At 40.0% G+C, this 14,782-nt stretch overlaps 1 protein-coding gene across 1 annotated transcript in view; it reads right to left on the bottom strand.

Annotated features, from left to right (window-relative positions):
* Positions 1-13,615, bottom strand: part of zdhhc15b (zinc finger DHHC-type palmitoyltransferase 15b) — a 52,178-nt gene extending 38,563 nt beyond the window's left edge. The window contains exons 1-2 of the mRNA XM_041195859.1: positions 13,390-13,615; positions 659-685 (exon numbers count right to left, since the gene is read on the bottom strand). Coding sequence (XP_041051793.1) covers positions 659-685; positions 13,390-13,612 — 250 coding nt within the window. The 5' untranslated portion in view covers positions 13,613-13,615. The remainder of the gene's footprint in view (positions 1-658; positions 686-13,389) is intronic.
* Positions 13,616-14,782: the final 1,167 nt, after the last annotated feature.

Genomic DNA, 14,782 nt, shown 5'->3' with positions numbered 1-14,782 from the left:
GGTGCAACCTCTTTAAATAGGTAAATATATTTAGCAATTTATTTTACCTTTAAAGTTATTTCATTCAGGAATGTACTGTACATGTACAATATTTCAATTTTTGTTTCTGATGAGAAATGCCCAAAAGAACCTAACTCCAGTTTATACATTAGTTTTTATGGGAAAATCTGATTCACTTAACATTGTTTTGCTTAAAGTCACACTTCTCAGGAACTAGGACATTAAGTGAGGAACTACTGTATTAATAAATCAGAGTCATAATGTTCATGCAACGAAAAGATGCAGTGGCAAATTTATGAAATCCTATCCCCTACATATTGGTATTCAGGTCACAGTGCATAAAGCAAACGAGCTTTTCACTCATGGTTTATGAATACCTCAATTAAATATTACAGATAAAACTTTAAATATATATTTCATAGCTATAAAATATTGAATTCAAACTAGGGTTTTGTAGGGAATATATTATACTCTACATTTTGAAAATTCACAGTTAAGGAAAGCCAGCTATTTCAATAGCATTTAAATTTGCTGTCGGACGGTCTGCATCTGAACACAATCTATGAATGTAGACTTTTTGAGAAGGCAGGTGTGTCCTTGCATTTCACTGTAGAAGCAGATTTCATAAAGGACATTGAGATGCAAAATAAAAACTTACCTTTCTCCAGCCCATTCTGGACAGTAACTGTGTGGAGAGAAAAAGAAAAAGTGTTTTAACAGTGAAAGACTCAAAGCCATGAACAGATCAAAATTAACAATCCCTGTTACTCAGGCTCAAACAAAGAAATGCATTACTATTGATTCATTAACTATAAGTTTTCAGTGATTTTTATTGGATTAGAAATGTCAGCAAAGGGAGATCTTTCTGTCTTTGCCAGTGTCAGCTCCACATGAACTATCTATTTTAACCTCTAAAGCAAAATGCTGTGGTTGCTGGAAATCCAAAATAATAACAGAAAATGCTACAAACTCAGTTCAGGCAGCATCTGTGGGAAAGGTCATCAACCTGAAACGTTAACTCTTTTCCCAATGCCCTTTAAATATTGTAATTGACTCAGCTTCAAAAGCTGTTTGTGGGAATACATTCCGTTACCTAATAAACCTTCTGTAAAAAGCAAATCTAATATCCAGACCCTTCACTATCCCCCCATGCTTTTATGCCTTTAGCTCTAATCCTCAGGTTTTACCATCGTTTAAGTGATTCAACAAACAATGGAAATAATCTTTCATTAGATCTCCTGTGAAAACTGTTACATTTCCCCTGCCCCTTGTCTGTTCCAGCAAATACAGTCCCAGCTTTTTTGTTTCAGTGATATCCTCTGATCCCTGGTATTTTTCATGGCTCCAATGTTCTTTCTATATTGAGTGTGCAAAACTGTACACTATTTCAACTGTGCCCTCACCAATTGTACAGATTCATTACCAATTCCTGGTCCTTTTACTCAATCGCTGGGGAGACTAGGGGGAGACAGTGGGATAATGGTAATGTCACTGAACTAGTAATCTAGAGGCCCAGGCTAAAGCTCTGAGGACATGGGTTCAACTTCCTTTGTGGCAGCTAGTTGAATTTAAAATCAATTAATAAATCTGGAATGGTCTCAGTAACGGTGACCATAAAACTATCCTTAATTGTTGTAAAAACCCATCTGGTTCACTAATGTCATTTACGGAAGGAAATCTGTCATCCTTACCTACTCCGTCCTACATGTGGCAGCAATGTGGTTGACTCTTAACTGCCCTCTGCAATGGCCTAGCAAGCCACTCAGTTCACAGGGAAAAAAGGGATGTGCAAAAATTGCTGGCTATGCCTGTGTTGCCTACATCCCATGAAAGAAGAAATTAAAAACAAAACCCCCTTAAAATGAACCCAAAATCCTCTTTGCCCTCTTCTGGCTTTTTTCACAGTTGAAATCCTGCTTTCAAAAGATCTGTGCATTGTATTTTGCAGCCTAGATCTGGCTAATCCTCCACTGACAATTTTAGGTTAGAATTCCATTCTCTGCTCTTCTCCCTCTAAACAATCACTTCATATTTACCTGCGTTGAACTGTGCTTTCAATAACCCGTTGCTGTTTCCTGCAATCTACCAAATTCATTCTCAGTTCAGTTTGTTACAGCCCCTAACTTAGCATTGTGAACAAATTGTGATGTTTGATACTTTTTATGTATGTGCCAGGTCTTTCAACCCACATACGAGTCATTGGCTGGAATGACATGTTTTTAAGAACTGAATACTATGGCTTGAGGAGAATGTGCAGGATCATGCTAAGGACACAATACCATTCAGAGACTCTCAATTAAATTTCACCCTTTGATAGAGAAAAAAATGAACAAAGACTAAAAAAAATTGCTGGCTCTAAATCTCCAAAAACTGATATGCGATCCAATCATCAGACTGCTGCTTAATTGAAACAGGCTATGATGCACTTTCCCATTATCAATAGTCAATTAAGAAACAAATGAATTTAAAAAAAAATCCTACCTAAAGTTAGTAACTTTACAACAATCTTTGCTTCACAGCAAGAAATTCATCGGTTCCACACTGATAACTAAATATTGAAAATTTGAACTATTTTCCCTTTGAATTTAATTAATATGGAGTGGAAAATGAATCTCAATTAATTTTCCTCCTCGCTTTCTAAAGGTGCTTACTCATGCTGAGATATAGATTCACAAGCACACGTGGCTCTCTGTCATCTTACCGAAATAGCCATCATCATAAGAGAGCCTGGACAGAAAGTGACAGATGGTTCAACCATGGAGAGCATGGCAACTAAGCTTGATCCTGTTGACATCTGCAAATTCACACTTTCTAGCTGAGTGGGCCACTGGATCAGAGGCTGAAGCCTTCATTAGGTTTTCCGCATAATCCATGAATAATACCTATAACCTTTACCATCATTCACATCCACCCACTCGCATCTCTGACCACCTCCAACATCACCTTGGCTCAGTTGGCCGCATGCTCAGTAAACTCATGTCCCATTATAGACTTGAGCACATGGTCTAGACCAGTGGTTCAAACTGGGGTCTGCAGATCTCTGGGGATGCATAAAGACTTTCCTGGGGGTCCACAAAACAAATGTGAAAATGTGAAATGCATGTAGCACAGAGTGGGCTGGCTGCCATACCCAGGAGTATGGTGTGCTAGCTGCCATACCTTGGAACATGAGTGTTGAGAGCAGTACAAATGTAAATACCTGTTTTCTGAAAAGCATTATTAAAGCACCCATTACATGCAGCACTTTCATGTTATATGTATTGTATGATATTAGAACTTAGATGAGCAGTTGGTGATCACCAAACCTTTTGAAAAAGGTTCTTCAAAAGAAAAGGTTTGCGAATCCCTGGTAAGCTGACACTCCTGTGTGGTACTGAAAGAGTTTATGCATGGTTGGGAATGCTAGTGTTGATGAGGTTGTTTGTCTGACCTGAGATTCCATACACCTGAGATTCAGGTGTATGTGAACTATTTCATGGCACTATTCAAAGAAGGGCAGGAAATTCTCACAGTATTCCATTTTTGATTGAATACCACCATTGAAAACAAAGTATATGTCCACTCATTCATTTGTGGGGCATTACCACAAGATTACGCAACTGTAACTGTTTCAAAAGAAACACATTTATTGTAAAGTGCCTTATGGTGATGAGATACTATACAAATATAAGCTTTTTCTCCCCATGTAGAATTGTACTTGGCAACAAAACACATTATTGGTATGAAGATGTAGGAGTTTGTTGGATAAAATATGATAATGATAAAACAGTTGGCTTAACCATTTCTTAGTTTCATGCAGAATAAGGGACCTACATCGAAATTCAGCCCAAAATGGTGTCACTTCAGTACTCAGTTAGGCCTAGCTGGTGTTATGCATTGGTTTTTCTATCAGTTTTCAAAAATATTCAGAAACAGTCAAATGTAAACCTGCCATTATCAGATTCTGAGAAAGCCGCAGATTTATTTCAATAAACAAAAATAGCATCCTTCTTGGCCGTTACTGCGGGTGTCATCTTCCTGTTACACGCAACAGCAGTTATTGCTCAATTTCACTTTCTGCAGTTGGGGTTCTAAGAAACAGTTTCTGTAAATACCAAAACCCATATTGTAGATCTTAAAAGATGTAAACCTGTTGGTGTGAAACATGCACTAGCACAAACAATTTCTTGCTATTCTAACACTAGGTACAAATGTTGTGAATGTAATTTCTTGGTTTCATCTTTGAGATGCAAAGATACTTTTAATAGGACTGACAATATAGCTGCACTGAATATCAACAATCTGCATTTATATAGTACCTCAATGCTAAAATAAAGCCTCAAAGCCTTTCCCAGATGCTTAATCAAGAAATGGATGTCAAGTTAAAGAAGGAGGAGATATTAGGAAGGGTGACGAAAAACTTGCTCAACAAAGTGGATTTTAAGGAGAAAAGGTGTTTGAGAGGTGGAGTTGTTTAGGAAAGGAACTTCAGGGCTTGGTTGGAGACAGGCAGATGGAGCTGATATGACATTGGCAGCTCAGTTCAGAGTCAAGGTGGTAAACAGCCTAGTTGAACCAGAAACAATGGCTAGAAAGGGGATAGAGTTGGATCACTGACAACAGTTGCAGACAATGGTTTTGTTCCTTCCAACTTTTATTTGGAGATAATTGCAGTTGGACAAAGTAGAGGCAGTAGAGGAATCAAGGGTGATGATGGAGCGCTAGACCTGGGTTTCATCAGCATACACATATAAGTTGATACAATGTCTTCAGATCTATCTGCTGCCTCTTAGAAAAGTCATAAGTGGGCCAAAGATATATCCTTGGGACTTTAAAGAAATGTGCGGGACAGGAGAGGAATCCACTACTGAAGATGACCTGACTCCAATCAGACAGCTAATAGTGGAACCAAGCAAAGACAAAATATATCCTTTCTCTGAGTCCCACTCATCTCCAACAGTGCCACTTAGGAAGACAAAGAGAACAGAAGTAATGGAGAGATCATCTCTTGACTGGTATACTTACTGCTGGACACCCTGTCCCCAGAGAAAAGAGATGGCAATTAGGTACACTTGAATTAGAAAGGCAAGAAGCATTTCTGGTGGATTTAAACCTTCCTACAATGTTGACCAGATCCTTGAGAAAGTCTGTCTTCAGCACGGCACTAGGACACCCCTGCAGATCAACAAGGCCCAGACTTCAGGATTGGGAAATGAAAATTTATACCTCCATTTTATTCCAGCATGGTGAAGTGCAAAGTAAGACTCCCTCTAATTTGTCCAGTTGATCTTTATTCCAACATCAGAAGCCACTCATCAGTGCAAAAACTTTGGTGGTTCAAGGAGAAGGCCCAAAATCTGGATATTGTCCAGGTCTTGCCGCATTTGGACAGCTTCAGTATCTGAGGAGTCGCGAATGGTGCTGAACATTGTGCAATCATCAGCAAACATCCCCACTTCTGACCTTATGATGGAAGGAAGGTCATTGATGAAGCAGCTGAAGATGGTTGGGCTGATAAGAACGATAAGAAGTTGCTAACGAATCAAAAAACAATAAAAGATCGATAGTGTCTGGTAGGATAAACAAGTGTAACATGAGAGGCTGATGGAAACACTATAGAATGCTTCACTCACCAACCTCCAGAACATTTAAGGTTCAGAGAACAATATAGGTTCAGAGATTTAAATAATTGAATAGGCAGGAGAAAATGTTTAATTTTTTAAAAATGTAAGCCGAGTATTTAAGATACTTATTTTAGCTACACTTGGATGTTACAATAATAAAGGTATTGCCAATATTTGAATAGTTTTATTCATACATTACTATGGTTTGTTTTTGTACAGTGTGTGAGCTGAAAGTGGCCTGCCCAAGGAGATTGGAAATTCCTAGAGATACCTGAGGGTTTAAGGGTTAAGATTAGTGATATAAAGCTTCATAGAGTTACTGAAGCTGAATAAAACCCAACTTCCCCAGTCAGTGCATTTCTAGTTAAATCTCGTATCAGGAAATGTCTGTGGAATATTAGCTAATCTTAGCTGGAGAGGCAAGAGTTCTACAATTAGCCATGGGCAAGGAAAACAAAGATCAGACAGATCTTTGTTTTAACCTCTGATCACTATTCAATGCTCCTGGCTGAAAAGTGTACGTGATGAAAAGTTAGGTGAAGATAAGATAGAAAACAAAAACAGAATTACTTGGACAAACTCAGCAGGTCTGGCAGCATCGGCGGAGAAGAAAAGAGTTGACGGTCATGAGGACTCAAAATGTCAACTCTTTTCTTCTCCGCTGATGCTGCCAGACCTGCTGAGTTTGTCCAGGTAATTCTGTTTTTGTTTTGGATTTCCAGCATCCGCAGTTTTTTGTTTTTATCTCTGAAGATAAGATAGAGTTCAGTAGGATGCGCTCAAATAGAACAATGATCAATTGTGAGAGTCACAAATGACAGCAGCAAATGGGAACCACCAGCGTGAAACAATAGCCAGCACATTCAAAACAGAGGAGTACAGGAAAGGAATGGGGAATAAAATGAAGCGGAGAATCTTCACAGGAAAGAAAATTGGGGCTGCAGTATTCCATCTTAGTCAATATCCTGAAACTTGATTAGGGAGATAATGTCAGGAATGCATTCCCATTTAGTGTTCACCATTGGGGTGAGAAGTTGCCGACGAGAGAACAGCTCTTCCAAAATAGGAGAGTGGATAGAAAAAAATTTTTTAAAAATTATCCCTTTTAAGAACCTTCCAACTGCAACCAACTGAATAACAAAGGCCTGAGATCAGCTCACTACCTGGCTGCTCTGTTAGTTACACAATTAGGGTTTAGGCTACAGGGAGCACTTAGATCTCAAATACTTAAAAATGTCCTTTCTAAGCAAAGTAGGACTGCGTGGAAGTTGAAGCTTTCTTTTTTGAAACTGATGTGCCACGAGATCCTCCTGCTTCAATCTCAATATCTCCTTGTAATTCAGCATTCAGCCTTCTTCATAGGTTTCAATGATGCAAAATGACCTTGTGAGACAAACTGCAGCAAGATTTCCTTTAGCTCCAAGCAGTAATACTACATGTATCATGAATCCTAGCTACATCATAAATCTCAAAAATTGGTTCCGCTTTTCTCCATAGCAAGACCCCTGCCTACTATGCATTGTTGTCATCGTCTAAGTGCCATGCCAAGTGGCATAGACGAACATGGTCTTCCAAAATTTCCTAACATAGCAACAGTGGATGACCTTATTGCTGGAGTTCTGGTTAAGCCAGTCTTTAATGCTGTGTAGCTGCTTCCTTCACTTTTGGCCTCTTGTTCTTCTTCCATTAGTCCTTCTGGTGATTAGAGTGTCCAACCCTTCTGCATGGAAAACATATCCAACGAACTCCATTTGTCTTCTTTTGATGTTACTTAAGAATTAACTTGTTGATCCAGTCTCATACAGTGCTTATTTTTTCTCCACCCAACTTACTCATAGGAATAAAAACAAAAAAACTGCGGATGCTGGAAATCCAAAACAAAAACAGAATTACCTGGAAAAACTCAGCAGGTCTGGCAGCATCGGCGGAGAAGAAAAGAGTTGACGTTTCGAGTCCTCATGACCCTTCGACAGAACCAGTTCTGTCGAAGGGTCATGAGGACTCGAAACGTCAACTCTTTTCTTCTCCGCCGATGCTGCCAGACCTGCTGAGTTTTTCCAGGTAATTCTGTTTTTGTTTTACTCATAGGATCCTTCTTGAGCACCACATTTCAAAGGTGTTGCTTTTCTTTCTCTTTCCCAAAGCGCCAAGCTTCACATCCATAATTCATTACTAGTCAGACATAACACTTTAGTACATGCATTCGCGTTTCAAGTCTCAAGATGACTCTTAGAATGTTGCTTGATTTTATAAAAAGACTTTTGGCTTGCCCAATCCTTTTTCGGATGTTATTGCACTTCCTGGATAGTTGAATTGATTGACATGTTCCAACTTACTCCCATTTACTGCAGTTATATACTGGAATGTCCTTTCACTTTGTTATTACAATAGTGTACATTTTCTTATAGTTGAGTAAAGTTTCCTTCATGATTGTACCAATTACATTTTGCAAGTCTTCTTCATATTTACCCATAAGTACGCTGTTGTTGAAATAGTTGATGTTGTTGATGACTCTCCCTCCTACCTTTATATCATCCATTCCTGCATCACTGGAGTCTAGTACATTTGTCATTCAGTTCTGTATTCACAAGACAAACAAACTATTTTCCCCAAGAATGATAAGATTAATCAGTGGGTAGTAAAATGAGACTAGTGTGCTGAAAATCAGTTTGCTTGTGTAAGAAAACATCTCACACGAGTGGGACAAGCATCCACAGAAAATGCAAATTAATTGGTGCAAAGAGAAACCTTAATCTGTTTGAACAAAAACTGAAAAGGCTAGATGTCTGAAAACAAAAACAGAAAATTCTGGAACTACACAGCAGGTCCATCAGTGTTGAAAGGAATAGACAGGTTAACTTTTCAGGTATTCTACTTCGCTAGATCAGCACTAAAAACTGAAAGGCTAAGCAAGCTGATGAAGGGTCAGCAACCTGAAACATTAACTCTGCTTCTCGCTCCACAGATGCCGTCTGACCTGCTGAGCATTCCAGCATTTTCTATTTGCATTTCAAATTTCCAACATATACAGCATTTTGCTTTTGTAAAGGTTAAGCAAGGAGCATTTTAGCAGGAGAGGAGAGAGAAGTTTGCAAGCCATTGCTTCTCTCACCGTCATTAAAATACCAATTGTTAACCTTCTCCATTTTCCACACTGTATTAACATGCTCGTTTGTCTTTCAATTCTGGTGAACGATTACACCCAAAATATTAACCTGTCTTTCCACTTTCCACAGACTGCTGTATTTTCAGCATTTTCTGGTTTTATTTCCAATTTAGGACAGCAATGTGGTCTCTGCATCCTCATTTAAGGTTAACCATAATTCTTAGAGTGAATAAAGTGAGCAGAGAAGTGTGGAAATATGGCATCCAATAGCAAACATGAAAGAAAGTCTTAATTTTGAGGGCCTGGTACCAATTTAAAGGGGTCACTACATTTGTAATTTTAGCCAAATGGATCTAGTCACCACTGGACTAGTCTAAGGGAAGATAACAGCAGGTTTTACATTATCTTTTGCTATCTATTTTTATGCTGTGCATCTCATTAGAAAATGCTGTGGTATGCTAAGATTCAGAGGCAATACGCTGTCATTAAATCCACAAACTTCCCATTAGGTTTTGAGCCCAGGACGTTATGGCAAGATTTGGATAGGATTACAACAAGGTTATGTAATGGCTCTTTAGAATCCCTGTGGAATATGGCTGGAACACATCCTGAAACAGTAGGATCGAACTCCATCTCAATTGCAAGTAATTATGCAGTAATTCCCTCCAAACCATTTGGGATATCCTATATAAATCATTAAAAACAATTGAAAATTTGATCTAAATTTCCAACACAGCATTAGGTAACAAGACTAAATTTCTAAAAATACCTGGCACTGCAACATGCAACTGGAATCAGTATCTTCAGCTGCAGTTTGTGTGCTGCATTTCAGTTCTGCAACCAACTAAAGGATTTTAATGACTCGTGCCCTGATATCACAGGAAGGACAGGCTTATATTAGAGCTAAAGTTACTCTTAAAAAAAACTTTAAAAAGTCTAGTAACACTACAATAGCATCGCACTTATGACAATTCAATTCAAATATAAGGGTCATGAGGACTCGAAACGTCAACTCTTTTCTTCTCCGCCGATGCTGCCAGACTTGCTGAGTTTTTCCAGGTAATTCTGTTTTTGTTTTGGATTTCCAGCATCCGCAGTTTTTTTGTTTTTATATTTTTATAAATATAAGGATTCCTGTTTCAGTATCCCTCTCTTCAAAGTACTCTGTTGCTGCATGTTATTTGAAGGTTAATTTAATTTTCATTGCATTTTCACAGAGTGTGGAACATGTGATCAATATAAACAAAGTTACAATTCAAGCTATGTGAATCAATAATCGGAAATAAAATGCAACCCTGACAAGGGTGAGTCAGCATGGTTTTAAAAAGGGTAAACCTTATCCCTGCCCAATCTCACTTCTCCCAGGATGAAGAGGGTAAGCCATCTGCTGTAGTGTTTTCACTTTCAGAAAGCCTTTTGATCAAGTACTGCAGTAAAGATAACTTCCCAGATGGAACCGTATAAGGATTAAGAATCAGCTGGTGGGAAGGAAGGAGGGTATGCATAAGGAAAATTAGATTTCTATTTCCCTCTCCTCCTTTAAAACCCACCTCTTAAAATCAAACATTTGCGTACCGCTGAGGATGTAACTGCATGAGAAGCAGTTCAGAGAAAGTTCACTTGGCTGATTCCTGGGATGAAGGGGTTATCTTATAAAGAAAGGTTGGGCCTGTATCCATTGAAGTTTAGAACAATGAGAGGTGATCTTATAAAATATATAAGATCCTGAGGGGACATGACAGGGTGAATGCTAAAAGCATGTTTCCCCTTGTGGGAGTGACTGGAACCAGGGGACACAGTTTAAAAATAAGGGATCTCCCATTTAAGGAGGAGATGAGAAAAAATAATTTCTCTCAGAGGGTCTTGAGTCTTCCCCAGAGGGCGGTGGAAGCAGAGTCATTGAATATTTTTAAAACAAAAGTAGACAGATTTTTGGCTAGTCAGAATGTGGAGTTGAGGCCACAATCAAATCAGTCATGATCTTATTGAATGGTGGAGCAGGCTCGAGGGGCTGAATGGCCTACTCCTGCTCCCAATTCATAAATTCGCTTCTAATCACCTGCGCTCGTGTTCACTTTTTGCTTATGCCCCTTGGAAATGTCTTGAAACACTTTATTCTATGCTAAAGAACTACATTATTACAAACTTCTGTTGAACATGAAGTATTCAGGTGTCCATGTTGGAACCAATGGCGCGCATAAATGACTAGGATTTAGGGAGAGAATTCCAGAACTTAAGGCTTTGGCAGCAGAAGGCACAATTGTCAACAGTGGAGCAATTAAAATTGGGATGTGCAAAGCAGCCAGAACTGAAGGAGTGAAGAGATCGGAGAGCTCTAAGTCTGGAGAAAACTGGGAGGGGTGAGGCCATGGAAGGATTTGAAAACAAGGATGAGGATTTAAAATTGTGGCATTGTCAGACTGGGAGCCAAAGTAGGCCAGTAAGCACAGAGTGATAGGTGGACTATACTTATGTGATAATATGGATTCAGGTAGCAGAGTTTTGGATGAGTTTAACTTTATGTAGAGTGGAAGACGGGAGACCAGTCAGGTCAGCATTGAAATAGTTAAGTCTACAAGTAACAAAGACACAGATGAGGGTTTCAGCAACAGATGAGTTGAGACAGCGATGAAGTCGGTGATGTTACGGAAACAGAAATAGGCAGTCTTGGTGACGGAGTGGATATATGATCGGAAGCTCATCTTGGGGTCAAACGCATGAGCCTCAGACAGTTGCCATGGAGTAGGGTCGGAGTCCGTGGATATGGAATGGAGTTTGTGGTGGACACCAAAGACGACGATTGCTGTCTTCCAAATAAACAACTGCTTATCCAATACTGGATATCGGACCAGCTGTATGTTAATTCATAGAACGGTTACAGCATATGAAGAGGGCATTCAGCCCATCATGTCCATGCTGACTCTCTACGAGAGCAACTCACAATTTCACTCCCCTGCCTTTTTCTCCCTCACCACGCATTTTTTTCCTCTTCAGATATTTATCTAATTCTCTTCTGAAGGCCTCAATCACAGACAGCGATCTGTGAGAGAGGTGGTAGTGAGATAGAGCTGGATGTCCTCAGCGTACATGTGGAACCTGGCATTATGTTTCTGTCCAAAGGCAGCATGAAGAAGAGAAACTGGAGAGGCCAAAAGACTCTCGGGGACAGCAAAGGTAACGGTGCTGGAGTGAGAAGTCACTACAGGTCATTCTCTGATTACAGATGGATAGATAAGAATGGTGCCAGGTAATGCCACCCAACTGGAGGGCAGAGGAGAGGCATTGGAGATGGACGGTGTCACGCTGAGAAAGATAAGGATGGATAGTTTGCTATAGTCACAGTCACTTATTATCTTGATAAGTAGAAGATATTATGAACTGGAAAAAATGGCAACATCTTTAACAAATAGCGTAAAACGAGCTGGAAGAAGAGGTTGAAAGAAATATTGGAGTGAAGCAGACTTAACATTGACCATGTCCAGTCAATAAGGAGGAGCAATCAATATAGTAAACATAATGCCAAATTAGCAGAGGACAAACTGAAGCTGTCCTGCTAATATCATTCTCAGGTCAAGATTCATCCTGAGCATTGTGTCAAGTTCTGGTCATCTATGCAATGACAAACCATCAAATTCTGGAAACAGAGCAGAATCCCAGGGTTGATCGCTAGAGATAGGGAGAATGAGAAGAAATCTTACAAGAGGTATTTGATATTATGTGAAACAGAAAAGATAGATGGAAAGCACCACTTAAAAGTTAAACAAGGACTGCTGGACAAAGCTGGTATGAACTAGTAAGAAGAAAATTCAGGGTGACATCAGGGATGCAGTTCTTCATTCGAAGTGATCTGGCACTAGCAACTATTCCTAAAAATGTACCTCTGATCATTGGATTGAGTATTGAATTAAGCTTAAGGAACTTGCTTGGATATGACACAATACCATTTCAAAAGACTGCTGATCTTGGAGGAATGTTCACCTGGTTACACTCACCTCCGTCCACAACCAGGACCTGTACCTGACTCTATCAAATTACTCCACCCGAACACTGACAGAAATCTAATTGTAATCTGACCATTTACAGTAGCTAAAATCCAATCTGTTTGCTTTAAAGCCTTTCCTATAAAGGGGGAAACTACAACACAGGAAATGTAAAACTGGACTAAATCTATACCGTGTATATTTAAAACAAAAAATGCTGGGGGAAAAAAGCTCAGCAGGTCTAACAGCATCTGTGGAGAGAAAGACTGTGGAGTTAACGTTTCGAATCCGTATGAACTCCTCTTCAGAGCCTTGTACGTTTACTTATGTCTTTCACTGTAAACCACTGTAACCTGAGCGTTCGTAATTGTTTTAACCGGTGAGCTTTTAAAAGAAATAGCTACAACTTTAGAATTTATTGTAAAATAAGTTAAACTACAACTGGGACTGTCAACAGCACAGAACCTGAGGAATCTGTGTGTACACTGGCTGCTGTGAGATATTAAAGCCAGAGCAGCAACTTGTTGTATATTCTGAGTTCCTTCTGTCCTGACAGCTTCTTGTTAAAGGCCCGAACACTGAGTGTGATGTGATCGGAGCTCTCATGTTAAGCAGACCCGGCGACTTTCATCCTTCAATGGATGCAGCCAACAACTCCCTACCCCAGTCATCAGCAATTCCACAACAAAGGGCTACTTACACACACACAGCTCGAACACGTACGCGTAGTAAGACCACAGCACGACCAGAGTGATGATAAGCACGGGAATCCAGGCCAAAACCCGCTGACAACACCACAACCCCCGCGATATCGCCATCTTTCCTACCCGGCCTACCGGCCGGCCCCAGCAAATCCCCGTCACTGCCGAAAAGCCGATCCTCAGCCTCTGCCTCTGCCTCGGCCTCGCCTCTCTCAGCCACATCGGACGCCGCCAAACGCCTCGGCTCTCTTCGGCTATTTCCGGAGCAGCGCCGGCTCTCTTCGGCTATTTCCGGAGCAGCGCCGGCTCTCTTCGGCTATTTCCGGAGCAGCGCCGGCTCTCTTCGGCTGTTTTCCCCAAACAGCGCCGGCTCTCTTCGGTTGTTTCCGGAGCAGCGCCGGCTCTCTTCGGCTGTTTCCGGAACATCGCCTTATTCCGGAATTCTTTCCGTCCGGTGCAATCAAAGACATCAAAGAGCATTGAAGACAAGAGGGACGTAGCTTAGATGCTGTGGCGCCCTCTAACGTTAAGGATTAATATCTGCCTGGCATCCACACTATCATCCAAGGCTAATATCACAGTTGGATAGTTGTAACAGTTATCAATTCCCAAATTAATTTTAGAAATGTTGTATTTACAATCATTATATAAAAACTATTAGAATGTTTTAAACAAAAAATAACGAGTTCCAATTAAATCTAAAACAAGAACTTCCAAATATCTAGTACATTGCACACCCACAAACAGCAACAAGATGAAAGATCATTTTGGTTTTAAAATATAATTTAATTTTCTGATGTAACTGGACAACTTCAAGTTATACTGTCATTACCTCTCCTTGTTTAGGACCATGCTAGAGAATATAAAAACATCAAACCCCTCCACCACAATTTGTTTTTTTTGAATCTTCTCCAATTTTTATACTCATTTACAGTGCAGAACATAAGAACCAAGAACATAAATGGGGGGATATTGGGAGGGGTAGAGGAAGTGAGAGACATTGGTGTGCATGTAAGTCAACAGGTCCCTGAAAGTGGCAGGGCAGGTGGATAAGGAGGTAGAGAAAGCATGAGGAATGCTTTCCTTTATTGGACGAGGTATAGAATACAAAAACAGGGATGTAATGATGAAACTGTATAAAATGCTGGTTAGGCTACAGCTTGAATTTTGTGTGCAGTTCTGGTCATCACAATACAGGAAGGACATAATTGCTCTGGAGATAGTACAGAGAGATTTACAAGAGTGTTGCCACAGCTTGAAAATTGCAGCTATGAGGAAAGATTGGATAGGCTGGGGTTGTTTTCCTTGGAACTGAGGAGGTGAGGGGTGACCTGATTGAGGTGTATAGGATTATGAGGGGCCGAGATAGAGTAGGTAGGGATGCCCTGTTCC

This window comes from Carcharodon carcharias, chromosome 9 (genome assembly GCF_017639515.1).
Source record: "Carcharodon carcharias isolate sCarCar2 chromosome 9, sCarCar2.pri, whole genome shotgun sequence".
In the NCBI taxonomy this organism is placed as follows: Eukaryota; Metazoa; Chordata; class Chondrichthyes; order Lamniformes; family Lamnidae; genus Carcharodon; species Carcharodon carcharias.
Note: the sequence above shows the minus strand (reverse complement) of the source record. Positions and strands in the feature narration are given on the sequence as shown.